Here is an 11,933-nt window from a genome sequence, read left to right as displayed (position 1 = left end):
TCACACAACCGCCGCCGATAAGTTTGGATTCTGACTACGACAAGTCTAATGAGGGTACGAGGCTGCGTCGATGTGCAGTACTGCATGCATTTTGCAATAATTTTATGCATTGATACAACGTGCTTGGCCGCGTTTTAATCCTGTGGTATATTTTATATAGAGTTGATTTTAAGCAATGACATGCCTTTGCCTGTTATGAGCACTTCTTTCGCCAGATAGAGTAACGAGGGTGTCCTGAGAATCGAGCATAACCATCTAAAAAAACCTCCTCATAACCTCATCCGCCCACTTCTTTGGAAACCCCAACTCCTGCGCCTCGCGAATCGCCCGGTCCATCCGAAAAACATACTCCTTCTTCGACGGCCCAACCCTCAAACTCTTCTCATCAACATAGACCAACACAACCTGCTCCTCCTCCCCAGCCCTCAACCTCTTCTGATCCTCATCCAACCACTCCGTCACCCTAGCCCCCAAATACCACTTATTATACTCCCCATCCCCCTGCTCCCTCGGCCGCACACTTACAGGGACTTTCCCATCCTCTCCAGCAGGCTCACTCTCCCAATCAACCCCCTCATACCCATCAAGCAACCTTTCATCGTCCCGCGCCATCTCATAAAGAACCCCATAAACCGTATCCTCCTCCCCAGACCGCGGGACATCGCTCCCATGCACGATCCTCAACTCCTCTGGCGGAAGAACGTTCGCATACCCCCGGTTACATATAAACCACCTCCAGGAATCGAGTCTTGCGAAAGCGACTGGTTTCGCGGAGAGGGAGGGGTGGAAGGCGCAGCGGGAGCGCATTTGGGTTGGGGAGAGGTTCGATCCGTAGGCGAAGTAAAGAGGGGTCGAAGGGTTTGGTTGGGGGGCTTCCTTGGGCTTTCGTAGGGGTTTAGGAGGGTGGACGGTGTTGTCGTGGGGTGGGAGGGGAATGGATTTGGGGTCTTGTGTTGTTTCTGTTGTTGTTAGGGTAATTTTTTCGGGGAAGTCGTTTTGGGAGGTCATTTTGGTGGTTTTTCGGTTTGAAAAAGGTATGAAAAAGGTATGTGAAGGGTTGGAAGATATATGAAGAAAGAGAGTGATGGAGCGATAACTTTCTTGTCGATAAGCCCGTGGACATTGCCTGATTAGGCAGGAATGGCATCCGCCTCAGCTATTATCAACCGATACATGGTTCACTCAGGTCCATAGTACAGTAACTTCAATGCCATTATTTACCCGTGGTATATGCTCGTATGTAACCGAATCTATCAAATAATATACAAATTACTTATCGGAACCCCCTGCGAATGCACTGTGTATCGTCGCTTAATTCCCACCCCCGTCGCCTGTCGTAGCAGTTCATACGTCTCCTGCCCTCCCCCGACCATTGCCATGCTGATCAGATGTCGTCGTGGAACTCCCCCGGTCGTCATTTGTACTTCGTCTAAATACGGTCGTACCAGATATGGTTCCGCGCGTAGGGCTGCCAATGAGCGTGAGAGTAGGGTCGCTGATCCACCTGGACCAGTTGCAGTAGCATCTGGACCATCAAGGTAGTCGTCCTCCGATACCACGATGACGAGTTTCAAAGCGGACCGCGATGGCGGGTAGGCTGCGATGTTGCGCAGTTTCTGGGAGAAGCTGCATCTGCCGCGTTTGACCACGAGGACTTGATGGTTTTGCACGATTTGTCGTATTACACGTTCGTCGCAGAGTTCATCGGCAAAGTAGATCGTCGACCAGGAAAGCGGTTGAGAGGAGAGATTATCTGGCAGAGACACCGTCGATGCATCTTGCACGTCTGGCAGCGGAGCGGAGCCGATCCCCGTTGAGATAGCGGCGGGAAGTGTCAATCGTAACGAAGGTACTTTCTTCTGCGTGGACGATGACCAGGTGAAATGGCCTTGCATTTCTTCGCGGAGGAGGGAAGACACGGAGCTCATCAGTGACGACCACGCTGCTTTCACGCCAGACGCGGCTAGGGGCTCGTCGTCATCGCTATCGATGTGGCTGCCGTTGCCGTTGCCGCTGTTGCCGTCGCCGTCATCGAAGGAAGGATCCTGCCCTGCTTCACTTTCATTGGCACTCGATTCTCGATGAGCATCTGGACCATTTCGCCGACGGGGAAGCTCTGGAATAACGTCAATGACGAGGTCAACCATGCTGGTGTCGCGGATCCGGGTGAAATTCGGATCAGTGGGATCCAACACGTCAAAGGTGATATCACGCGAAAGGTATACCTTCTCATCCTTGCCCAGCGGCACGTTGTTGAGCACTTGTACTCGATATCCATCCTCGTCCGTGTTGCCTGCTCCGGTCGGTAAGGCTACGTCCTGGACCATGCTTAGTCGGAGTCCTCCTATCGTTTTCACTAGGATTCCATCTCGGAGTCGTTCCAAAGAGCCGGGGCCCATTATCATTCCTGGGAGTGCGGGAAACGATATGTCTAGTGTTGGGCGAATCGTCATCGGTGAGCTGGTCGCGTTGAATGGCACCAACTCTGGTGGTAAGGTCCAAGGGTAGAACGTGTAGTTGGTAGGGGATGACAGGTCAGATATCGAGACGCTGGGATGGTCGCTCGCATACTCCAGAAGAGCACCCTCAGCGGCTCCTCGGCTGGGCATGAAGTGCAGTCGAGCCAAGCTCGCCGCGTGAAACACATCGGGACGCGCTGCGGTCGACGATGTGCCCAGGTTCGGAGTTGGAGGTGCAGTTTGGCAGGTCAGCTCATTTAACCGATCGACAGTTTGCTTCTGCTTCTTGGGTTTCTTGCTTGAAGTACTCGTAGTACTCTCGGGAATGATGAGCGGGTGACCCTCAGTAGAAAAGACAAATGGCTTGTCTATCTGATTCAAAGGATGCTCAGGGTCAAACAACATATACAGATACTTGGCCGTCTCTCCTAGGAAGAAACTCTCCATTCGGTCATTGAGCTCACCCGTCCGGACATCCTGGAGACCAGCCCAGCCGCACTTAGTCCAACATCTTCGCTTGAGGTCTCGGAGGACCATTTCCCCAACGTGCAGGTACCAGGGATCCTTGGTCGCCCGATACAGATAGTACGTAGACTCCGCAAACTCTGGACGTCCCCCATACCATGAGAGGCCGTTCTCGATATTCCCTGTAGCCACGTTCCACCGTTCCGGGAGGCCAGAGAACCGGGTCCAGACTGCTGTCGCCAGCAAATGAATACTAATTGCCTCATCCAACTCTCCAGTCATACTTAAGAGACCGGGGTAAAAGGCACTCAAGCTATCGATCCAGAAGGCTCGCGTGGCTCCTGTGAAAACGTCTCCCTGGATCAGATGCGGATGCTGATACCCCTCTCCGCGGTACAGGTGCCGTGAGATCGATGCATGCGATTCCTGCCAAACCTGCAAGAAGGCATCGGGCGAATGCTCGTACTCGCTCAATGAGGGATAATGGTAATCCAAAAAATGCCACTGACTTTGGTTATCGTGGGACGGACGTTCCCCGGAAGACAAGAGGATGTAGGACTTGAATGCGTATTCAAAAAAGCTGTCAATGCCTGCCCCGATCTAGGTGTCCAAAGTTAGTTCCTCGTCCATTGGTCGTATAGTCTCATCACTTACCCCGGTATAAGGTTGTGTCCACCGCCCCGACTCCGCATCAATCCCCGATCCAATCAAACCAATATCAGTCCTCTTAGACCAAACAGCCCAAAACGCTCGTTTCCCAAGTTCTTCGAACCGACCATCTCCAGTAAGCCGGCTCAACGTCGTAAGCTCCAACACCAAACTGCCCGCGCCAGCGCTGCAGTTCTCCGTCGTCTCTGCGGAACGAGACGTTTTCCCACAGAATCCCCGCTCAGTCTCGTCGCAAGAGATGCCCGCGTTTAGCGGAGATTTCGCGTAGAAGGGGACGCCATGTCGCAGATTCACTCGAGGGTAGGGCAGGCCTGTATCCGTGTAGAAGGCGGGTAGGAGGCGGTTTCCGAGGTCAGCGGCGAGTCGCAGGAACTGGCCGTCGTAGATGAATCCGTTCTTCCATTTGATTCCGCGTGCTTTTTTCGAAAAAGAAGATTTGTCCCATGCTTTTGCGAAGGCTGCTTCAGTATCCGGAGGGTTGTATCCTCTAATCGGAAGCTCACCCATCGCAAAGAGATGAGTGCTCAGTAGACCACCTAACGCAACCACTTCGTCAATATCCCGGCGCAGTACTGACGCAAAGGGAGAGGACACCAACCTAACCCTCTAATAACAGTCTCAAAGACCTGCACTTTGCTATCCACATCAAAACCCCTCTGCCTCTCACCCTGACCAGCAGGGCCGTCCGATCCATCCCCATACAATCGAACAAAATCCTTCACCCCATTCTGGAATTCACTCAAAGATTTCTCCCCATTCTCAGGACTCGACGACAAAATTGCAAGGGTGGATAACGTATCAATCAACGTAAGGCTGTAGTTCCCCAGAACATCGTTAAGATCGGCGCGTCCAGGATTATCACGGTCGCGGACGAGGGGGGCACAAGTAAGCGGGCGCAGTTCGTCTTCGGGGTATGCGTGTTTCATGTAATTCTCGAAGCCATGGTAGAACATGTGTTCTGTTTCTTGTCTGGATGCCTCCCCCGGGGTTGTTAGCTCCTGCGCGCAATACAAACAAGGGGAATGACGTGTGAGGGCGGATATAAGAGAGAGAGAGGGGAGAAAAGTACCTGAGTTCCTTGATCTGGTTATCCTTCATGCCCTGGGCCAGGGGCAGCCATAGCGATAACAGCAAGACCCAGGCCATCCATGCTAAATGAAGGTCGAGCATCTGCGAGTTCCAACATCGCGTGCGCATTACCGGAGAGGCGATTCGGCCGTAGATGGCATGGGAGCATTCGTACAAAAGCAATTGCTCCGGGGGTGGATAGAAATAAAGAACAAGTCAATTAGAGGCCAACGAATCGCAGGATTCGTTATGCGTTTCCTGTCAGTGGTTCAAGGGAGGGTTGGTGGGTTGTCTGTCAGCGCAGCATAGATCGTGGCACGTGAAGTTGTAGCCAGATTGCCGCTTTTTGACCGATACCTATACATCGACTACGGGAAATTAATAAAGTAAATATATCTACAATGCATTATGGCTCAGCTACTATCAACAATACAATATGCAATGTCAAAGAAATCAATTTGTCCGCCAGATGAACTCCCGCTTATAAAATCATGAATAACCTGCCCACACTAACACCAGTGGATATCTCAAGAGAACAGAATGCATATACAGAGTACGCAGATGTACGCGGAGAAATAGATGATAAGCAAAAAGGTCGTGGAAAATGATCACAGGGTGAGGTATGCTGTGTTATGGAAGTTCCGAGATCTCAGGAATGCGACTTGGGCCGGGCTGCCCTCGATTTGGCACAAACGACCGTGGTTGTGCTTCAACCACATAGTCGACACCGTCATCGGATGCATAGCTCGGGGGGCGTTGATTTGTGACCTTTCCACTTGGGGTTCTTCGAGGTGTTGATGACTCGTTTACACGTTGCCAGTGCAGCAGGTCGGGGTTGATTCTCTGTAAGGAGACAGTTAACAAAACGTTCTTGCACGAATGAACAAATTGGCAAGTTTATACTTACCACACTGCTTCTCCAGAGCCCATATGCCGGAGGCGGACTTGCGAGTTTCTCACGGGCACTTTCTGCCATGATCTCTTCATCGGCTGCAAGAACAACAGGAATCGGCTGATCTGGCTCAGCGTATCCTCGGGGCCCTGACCGACTTGGAATGTGACTCCTCCTGTGACTAGGTCCTCGGGCGACAGCCAAAATAAACCGGACAAACGAGTGGCAGAATACAATCGCGAGAATCAAAAGCATGAAGATCAAGAGGATATGGAGTTCCCGTCCTATTTTTGCATGAGACGCAGTGAAAGCAACATCTAGAAATCAGTTAGTGAAAGTTATCTAAGAATATCGGACAGGAAGTCTCACAAATGGAGAGAACGACAATGAAGAACAGACCGGCCGTGGCCAAGGCGATCAGCTTCCTTCGGAGGTGATTTGCTTTCAGAATGGAGGAACATGACCGTTCGTGAAGTACGGGTTGTTCTTCCTGCCTTCTTCGTGACCGTCTGTCATGCGCTCTCTCAGTACGGTCTCTTTCCCTTGAAGCTTCATTCGATGACGATGGTGCCCGATCACCCCAATGATTCTCCATCGCTAGCGACTGCATATCAATCTGAACGTACGATCTGCCAGACGAGTACTGCGAGCCGGTCGGTTCAGTTCGCGACAGCATAGGTATCCTGGTGGTACGGGGTGCCAGACGCTCAGCGTGATTCCCGAATAATCCATGACCGCGACGACTGTTGGATCTCTGACCAGCAGAGGTATCCTCTATCGCCGTATAAGGTCTTTCGCTGTCGGCATATGTGTTTGTCTCATTGCGATTGGTGTTGAGTGAATCGAACAGGATTCGTTGGCGGGTGGAAGCCGCAATGATGTTCGAATGCGATGGCGCCGGTTGAGACAACAGGGCCGAATCCATGTCGAACGAACGGGATATGGTCATGCGATTAATGTCATCTGGACGGGGTCGGTAGATATAGTGCGCAAGGAGGTAGAGGTGAGAGGAATGTCTTTCTGTTTCTGTACAATGCACTCTTCCGGGAGTTGCAGTAAGAAGTAGACGCTTTTTTTTTCTTTCTTTCTTTTCTTTTTTTTTTTTAACTTCTTCAAGCTAAATCAATGGAATGTGTCATGCACACCCCGCACGCAAACGCAAATGACAGGCGGAATTGAAACGAAATTCGGAGGGAGCGATATATGTTTGAAACACTTTCGGGAATGCGATGCTCGACTATACAACTGAAAGCGGAACGATTGTGAAGAAACGAAGGTGACTGTGGCTAGAAATTCATAATGAGCGCATCAGGAAAAGAGACCGATTGACAGTGCCAATTCCCAAGGGCAAAACATGTGGCTGCAAGGAACCGGACTGTTTGCAGTTGGACTCCTCCGAAAAGGGAAAAGGAGAGGACCGATATGCTTTTAGAGATTAGGGGGGGGAGAGGATGGAACGACAGGAGTACCACCAGACCAGCTAGCAGAGTTGAAAACGACAACAAACGAGAGTAACTAAAATAGACAGTGTAGAATCCGGTAAATGAGTGAATGAAAGAAAAGAAGTGAGTACTAAATAGAGAGGAAGCAGCAATTCAACAGGAGTCCTTCAAGACGGATGTAGTGCGCCAAGCCATGAGGATACATAGTGTGGTATTAATTACAGTTATCTGCAGCAAATTGGGGAGAGTAGCCGGGGTAATTTCCTGTCATGACGGGTAATCGCCTTACCCCTGGATGACCCACTGTCCTTGTGTGTACGAGTAGACTTACGTCTGCAAAAGGGCTGAACTGAAGGGACTCAAGGGATTGGAAGCTGGAATTAAAGAGATCTTTTTATTCTAGCTATTGAGCTTGATTCTTTATCTTTTACTGTGGCAGAATAGTGGTCACTGCACAGTTTCGGAGCCATCGCCGAGCTCATCTATATGAAGCTTACGGAATACGGTAATTTACAAGTACATACCAAGAATAGCATCGACAAAGATCAGCATCCAAGCTCAGATCTAATTTTATCTCCGACCCTACAATTCCAGGCCTTCAATACAGACACCAAAAACAGAAATAGTAATTATAAGCTTCTGATATCTATCATCATGATGCAACTCAACAGCCCTGATCAGCAGGAGATTTAAGATCGATTTACAAATGCCCCCGTATACAAGAATTCTCCGTAGCGCATTGGAGCTTTTCTGTCCCTGGTATTGTTTGTAAGGGATCATACCCCGTACAGGCAGATAATGTAGAAGCGATAGCTATTGACTACTCGAAGGGCCCCATATAAGTTAGTTGTCCCGGAGAGAGGTGAAATAGGGAACCTGTTCTTTGGAGCCAATAATGTTTGGGTCTAGATACAGAAAACAGTTATCAAGATTTCGCATAGTGAATGACTGAGAGTACCAGACATGCTTCTATAGGTCCATTCACTCACCACTCTGCTCGCTCATCCACCTCATCCAAGTCATTCATCATCCTTGGTGTGTATCTGTACTATTACACCCACCTTTCAGAAAGACTTACTCTCATAATGAGGTCTTAGCTGCAGGGAACAAAAAAACTGGTATAGCGTGGCCCAACCAAGTTATTGGGTTAGTCAAATGCCTTGCCATGCATTGGGAATAAGTTTTATCCTAATTGAATTGAGAATAGGGCTTGTGTCGCAGATAACCATGAGATATTTACAGTGGGACGTACCAAAGCCCTAAATGTGGACGCCGGCAACGCCAGAAGCCAGTACAGCAATATGTTGGGGTTAGCTGCAGGCTCCAGCACTTCAGACCCATCTACTTTCAATGTTGGAAGGTAATCGTCGGATTCCTCTCGTGTGGGGTAGTGATGACGGGAATGTTCTGTAATGACCAACAGATGTGAAATAATTGGACATTGACTTTTTGAGTGCCAGTGGCATGCATACGGAGATCCAGGAGGGACTGGATGCCATTAAGGTCGGGAATGACAGTATTTGAAAACTGCGGTGTGACAGATCGATAGATATTGACGTCTGATAATCATTAAATGTATGGTATCATTCGAGCTAAATTGTACAAATACAGAAAAGATCACTTGCCCAATTCGCCGAGCATCAGCGACCGGTCAGATGAACCAGAAACAACTGATACGTTGTCAGTAAACACAAAAATAATATAAAGAGTCAAGTAGGGGCGACACTTACTGATAGGCTCATTATTCGGCGAAAACCGCACATCATTGACAGTGCCCTTGTGACCAGGAAGCTTGTACAAGAGCTTCCCTGTCTTGGCGTCCCAGACGACAACACTCCGGTCACCGCTTCCCGTCGCAATCTTCTCACCTGCCTGGTCCCAGCTAGCCCGGATGAGGTTCTTTTCCAGCCCGACCGGAGCACCGTCGTACGTGCGCACGTGGCGGTTGGTGGGCGCAAACGGCCGGATATCCCACGTGCGTACTGTCGAGTCGTGAGAGTTGGAGAGGAGTGCTTGCGAGTCTGGCGAGACCTGGAGGGATGTAATGGTGTCTGTGTGTCCGGCCATGGAGTAGACAATGGCTTTCTTCCGTATGTCCCAGACATGGATCATGTTATCGATACCGCCACTGTAGATTTCGTTGCCTGCTTCGGACAGAGCAACCGCTGTGATTGGGAGTTCCGTCTCCAAATACTCAAGCGCATCCTTTTGGCGAGGGTCCCAGATGCCGATACAGCCATCATCGCTTGCGCTAATCAACAGCTCCTGTCCTCTCTTGCTGATGTCGAGACAGTTGATGATTTCTTCGTGTCCCACGTGTCGACGTATCCGTTGTCCAGTTTCCAGATCCCAACTAGCGAGCGTCGTGTCCGCCGACGCGGAAAATATTGTTCGAGAGTCTCGTGACCATTGCAGGTCGAGAACCGCGCCTCGATGGCCGGATAGTATGCCGTAGTTTTCGCATTGACCGTAGGTATTCCAGAGCACTAGTAGCCTATTAGTATGTATCTCCATCACACAGGTTAGGTAGCTGGCGTACAAATAGACCGATCCATCGAGCCGGATGCAATGTGTTGCGCGGTTGGGTCGAATCGCACCGAGAAAACTTCACCCGAGTGACCTGTCAATCAATCCCATGTCAGCTGGTGTGTTCTCAACAATCGCGTCCAAGCTTGCCATACCATTAAGCTCCATAATGGGAGCATCCAGCCCGCTGGTACGCGGAACCTGCTGTCATGTTAACCAGAGAAACTTTTTCCATCGGAGACGATTTCAGATGCGCGTTGAAAGGACCGAGGACGTACAGCCTGTATTAAGGATCCATTCTGAACTGAGCTCTTAACGACCGAAGTACCGGGATTAAGTTCATTATCGGACTTCTTGCGTTTCACGACGAGCTGGTTCGATGACCCGAAGGCTGCTTGAGCAGGGCGCTTCTCTCCCGACATTATTGTGAAGAGATTTCTCGTATCGACAGCTGAGAAATGGATGAAAAGAAGCTAGGGTGAAAGAGTATTGAATAAAGAAAAAGCGATATAAAGAGTAAAAGACCTTCACAGCAACTGGGATGATTCTGCTAGCTCGAAGATAACAGCACCGCGGAGCCTGTCTGCCGGCGGAGCGGACAGTCGTAGCGGACAGCCAGCCGCGCTAAACGCCAACATGCGCGAATCCACCGCAGCTCCTCCGCCCGCGATGTCTCCGGCGATCCACCGACTCGGGCGGGGAGGAAGGAATGCCAATCGTAAACTTTACAATTTGCGGCAAGGAACGTCAAGATATATTTTGATTCGATCCAGGAACTTTTGCAGAAAGCGATAACTCTCATACTATCGCATATCTCACTCAGATAAACACCAGCCATGTCATCCACCACCAAAACAGCAAGAATTGGAGAAGAGTAAGCCCCTTATCGATTGCTGTTTCGTGGCCGATATCGAATCGCATCAACTAACTACTTCTCGCAACTATAGGCTTTGGAAGTCAGTAAGCTGAATACCGCCGGTTGCTGTTTCGAGAATCGTCCCTCCATCGTCAGCAGCGAATCCCGTCCAGAGACTAATCCGAAATGACACCTATAGAACGAGGGTTGACAAGGTCAACGCGGAGCTGGTAACATTGACGTACGGAACGATCGTGGCACAACTTTGTCAAGACTATGATGGCGACTACACCGAAGTAAACAAACAGCTGGACAAGATGGGTTACAACATTGGGTTGCGGCTTATCGAGGACTTTCTGGCCCGCTCGAACGTAGGCCGATGCGCCAACTTCCGGGAAACGGCTGATATGGTCGCAAAGGTCGGTCTTGATTTTCAGTATGATAGTGGTATACTATGTGGTAAATCTAACAGTTTTACTATGGATAGGTCGGGTTCAAGATGTTCCTCAATGTCTCGCCGACGGTCACGAACTGGACAAGCGACAACAACCAATTCTCCCTCATCTTCGAAGAAAACCCACTAGCAGACTTTGTGGAATTACCCGATGACGGAAGATCCCAAGATGAACTGTGGTTTTCCAATATCCTGTGTGGTGTCCTCCGCGGCGCACTTGAGATGGTAAGAAGGCCGACTCGCACAACTACCGGGGAGTTGATAAGCTAACTTTGAATCTGACAGGTCCAAATGCAGATCGACGCGCATTTCGTCAGCGATGTCCTGCGCGGCGATGATACGACGGAGATGCGGGTATCGCTAGTGAGATACATTGAAGATGAGATGCCACCAGACGAGGAGTAAACGGGGCCACACTTGGGAGGACCAATGCGTATTTAGAGTCTGTCGACCATTGAGGCGTCCGGTGTTTCTGGGATGTGCAAATTTTAATTCAAATCTTCGTTTATACTTGTCGCGATGGGCCCACGACTATGTCGTAGCGTTCAAACTTGATTCAGTGGTTGTTTATAGTTCTAATCAAGAAGTGACGTCTCACAAATCTCCTTGCGGTCTATCAAGTCGCTTCTTCCATGATTCCGATCGCAGAGTTTGCCACTGCGCCATTACGGTTTTCGCACATACCATGAGGGCGCAATTCTACGAGATCCCTACAGTGATATGGGACATAAAGCACCTCCATCTCGGACCTTTTTGACACTACGACGCGGATCAGATAACTCGGCGACGCGCCATATGATGCGCTAAACCCAAATAGGATGTCTTCCGCCATGCTGAAAAGTGCGCGGGGAGTAATGGTTGACACCTGAAGTCGGTAAGAATACGGTACTATACAATATCATGTACATGATCGCCCTCAACCTCCGATCTCTATCAGTATGTAGGAGTATGAACTGTCACCATGGCACTTTTAGGGCATTGTACAGCGCAAGATATGGTCAATGTCAATGAATGGTAAAATTGATCTGGTTGAAATGCTTTTATTAGGTGTGTATCGCGTGCTGTTCCCTTACTAGTCTGGTTGGTGTTGAGGTGCAGATTG

General features: G+C 49.9%; 5 protein-coding genes across 5 annotated transcripts; 1 reads left to right on the top strand and 4 right to left on the bottom strand.

The window, feature by feature from the left end:
• Positions 1 to 4: 4 nt before the first annotated feature.
• On the bottom strand, positions 5 to 1,360 carry ASPGLDRAFT_377068 (gamma-glutamylcyclotransferase family protein). Its single transcript, XM_022544859.1, has 2 exons — positions 1,342 to 1,360; positions 5 to 1,286 (listed from the first exon to the last, which is right to left on the bottom strand). Exon 2 carries the CDS (start codon positions 1,006 to 1,008, stop codon positions 256 to 258), a length of 753 nt encoding a protein of 250 aa, XP_022400745.1. The 5' UTR covers positions 1,009 to 1,286; positions 1,342 to 1,360; the 3' UTR covers positions 5 to 255.
• On the bottom strand, positions 1,073 to 4,826 carry ASPGLDRAFT_1492479 (glycoside hydrolase family 47 protein). The gene is made up of 4 exons (XM_022542015.1): positions 4,663 to 4,826; positions 4,192 to 4,562; positions 3,579 to 4,129; positions 1,073 to 3,524 (listed from the first exon to the last, which is right to left on the bottom strand). Exons 1-4 carry the CDS (start codon positions 4,788 to 4,790, stop codon positions 1,254 to 1,256), a joined length of 3,321 nt encoding a protein of 1,106 aa, XP_022400744.1. The 5' UTR covers positions 4,791 to 4,826; the 3' UTR covers positions 1,073 to 1,253.
• Positions 4,827 to 5,291: 465 nt separating this feature from the next.
• Positions 5,292 to 6,478, bottom strand: ASPGLDRAFT_36039 (uncharacterized protein; the record flags this gene model as incomplete). Its single annotated transcript, XM_022544639.1, has 3 exons — positions 5,292 to 5,504; positions 5,569 to 5,870; positions 5,923 to 6,478. 3 exons carry the CDS (start codon positions 6,476 to 6,478, stop codon positions 5,292 to 5,294), a joined length of 1,071 nt encoding a protein of 356 aa, XP_022400743.1.
• A 1,715-nt stretch (positions 6,479 to 8,193) lies between these two features.
• ASPGLDRAFT_376026 (WD40 repeat domain-containing protein) lies at positions 8,194 to 10,050 on the bottom strand. Its single transcript, XM_022544848.1, has 5 exons — positions 9,800 to 10,050; positions 9,677 to 9,722; positions 9,535 to 9,615; positions 8,726 to 9,481; positions 8,194 to 8,665 (listed from the first exon to the last, which is right to left on the bottom strand). Exons 1-5 carry the CDS (start codon positions 9,941 to 9,943, stop codon positions 8,613 to 8,615), a joined length of 1,080 nt encoding a protein of 359 aa, XP_022400742.1. The 5' UTR covers positions 9,944 to 10,050; the 3' UTR covers positions 8,194 to 8,612.
• A 162-nt stretch (positions 10,051 to 10,212) lies between these two features.
• ASPGLDRAFT_47762 (TRAPP complex core subunit BET3) lies at positions 10,213 to 11,429 on the top strand. Its single transcript, XM_022546750.1, has 5 exons — positions 10,213 to 10,395; positions 10,469 to 10,477; positions 10,577 to 10,796; positions 10,865 to 11,056; positions 11,117 to 11,429. Exons 1-5 carry the CDS (start codon positions 10,358 to 10,360, stop codon positions 11,234 to 11,236), a joined length of 579 nt encoding a protein of 192 aa, XP_022400741.1. The 5' UTR covers positions 10,213 to 10,357; the 3' UTR covers positions 11,237 to 11,429.
• Positions 11,430 to 11,933: the final 504 nt, after the last annotated feature.

This window comes from Aspergillus glaucus (assembly GCF_001890805.1).
Source record: "Aspergillus glaucus CBS 516.65 unplaced genomic scaffold ASPGLscaffold_11, whole genome shotgun sequence".
NCBI lineage: Eukaryota > Fungi > Ascomycota > Eurotiomycetes > Eurotiales > Aspergillaceae > Aspergillus > Aspergillus glaucus.
The sequence above is the reverse complement of the archived record's forward strand: the minus strand, read 5'-3'. Positions and strand labels throughout refer to the sequence as shown.

Coding starts and splice junctions, on each gene's coding strand:
- ASPGLDRAFT_376026 (XM_022544848.1), bottom strand. CDS start 9,943: ATGTCGGGAGAGAAGCGCCCTGCTCAAGCAGCCTTCGGGTCATCGAAC. Junction 9,616..9,676: donor TCCCATTATGGAGCTTAATG/GTATGGCAAGCT, acceptor ATTGATTGACAG/GTCACTCGGGTGAAGTTTTC. Junction 9,482..9,534: donor CTCGATGGATCGGTCTATTT/GTACGCCAGCTA, acceptor ATAGGCTACTAG/TGCTCTGGAATACCTACGGT.
- ASPGLDRAFT_1492479 (XM_022542015.1), bottom strand. CDS start 4,790: ATGCGCACGCGATGTTGGAACTCGCAGATGCTCGACCTTCATTTAGCA. Junction 4,130..4,191: donor GACTGTTATTAGAGGGTTAG/GTTGGTGTCCTC, acceptor TGGTTGCGTTAG/GTGGTCTACTGAGCACTCAT. Junction 3,525..3,578: donor GGACACAACCTTATACCGGG/GTAAGTGATGAG, acceptor TTGGACACCTAG/ATCGGGGCAGGCATTGACAG.
- ASPGLDRAFT_377068 (XM_022544859.1), bottom strand. CDS start 1,008: ATGACCTCCCAAAACGACTTCCCCGAAAAAATTACCCTAACAACAACA.
- ASPGLDRAFT_47762 (XM_022546750.1), top strand. CDS start 10,358: ATGTCATCCACCACCAAAACAGCAAGAATTGGAGAAGA. Junction 10,797..10,864: donor CGGCTGATATGGTCGCAAAG/GTCGGTCTTGAT, acceptor TACTATGGATAG/GTCGGGTTCAAGATGTTCCT. Junction 11,057..11,116: donor TCCGCGGCGCACTTGAGATG/GTAAGAAGGCCG, acceptor TGAATCTGACAG/GTCCAAATGCAGATCGACGC.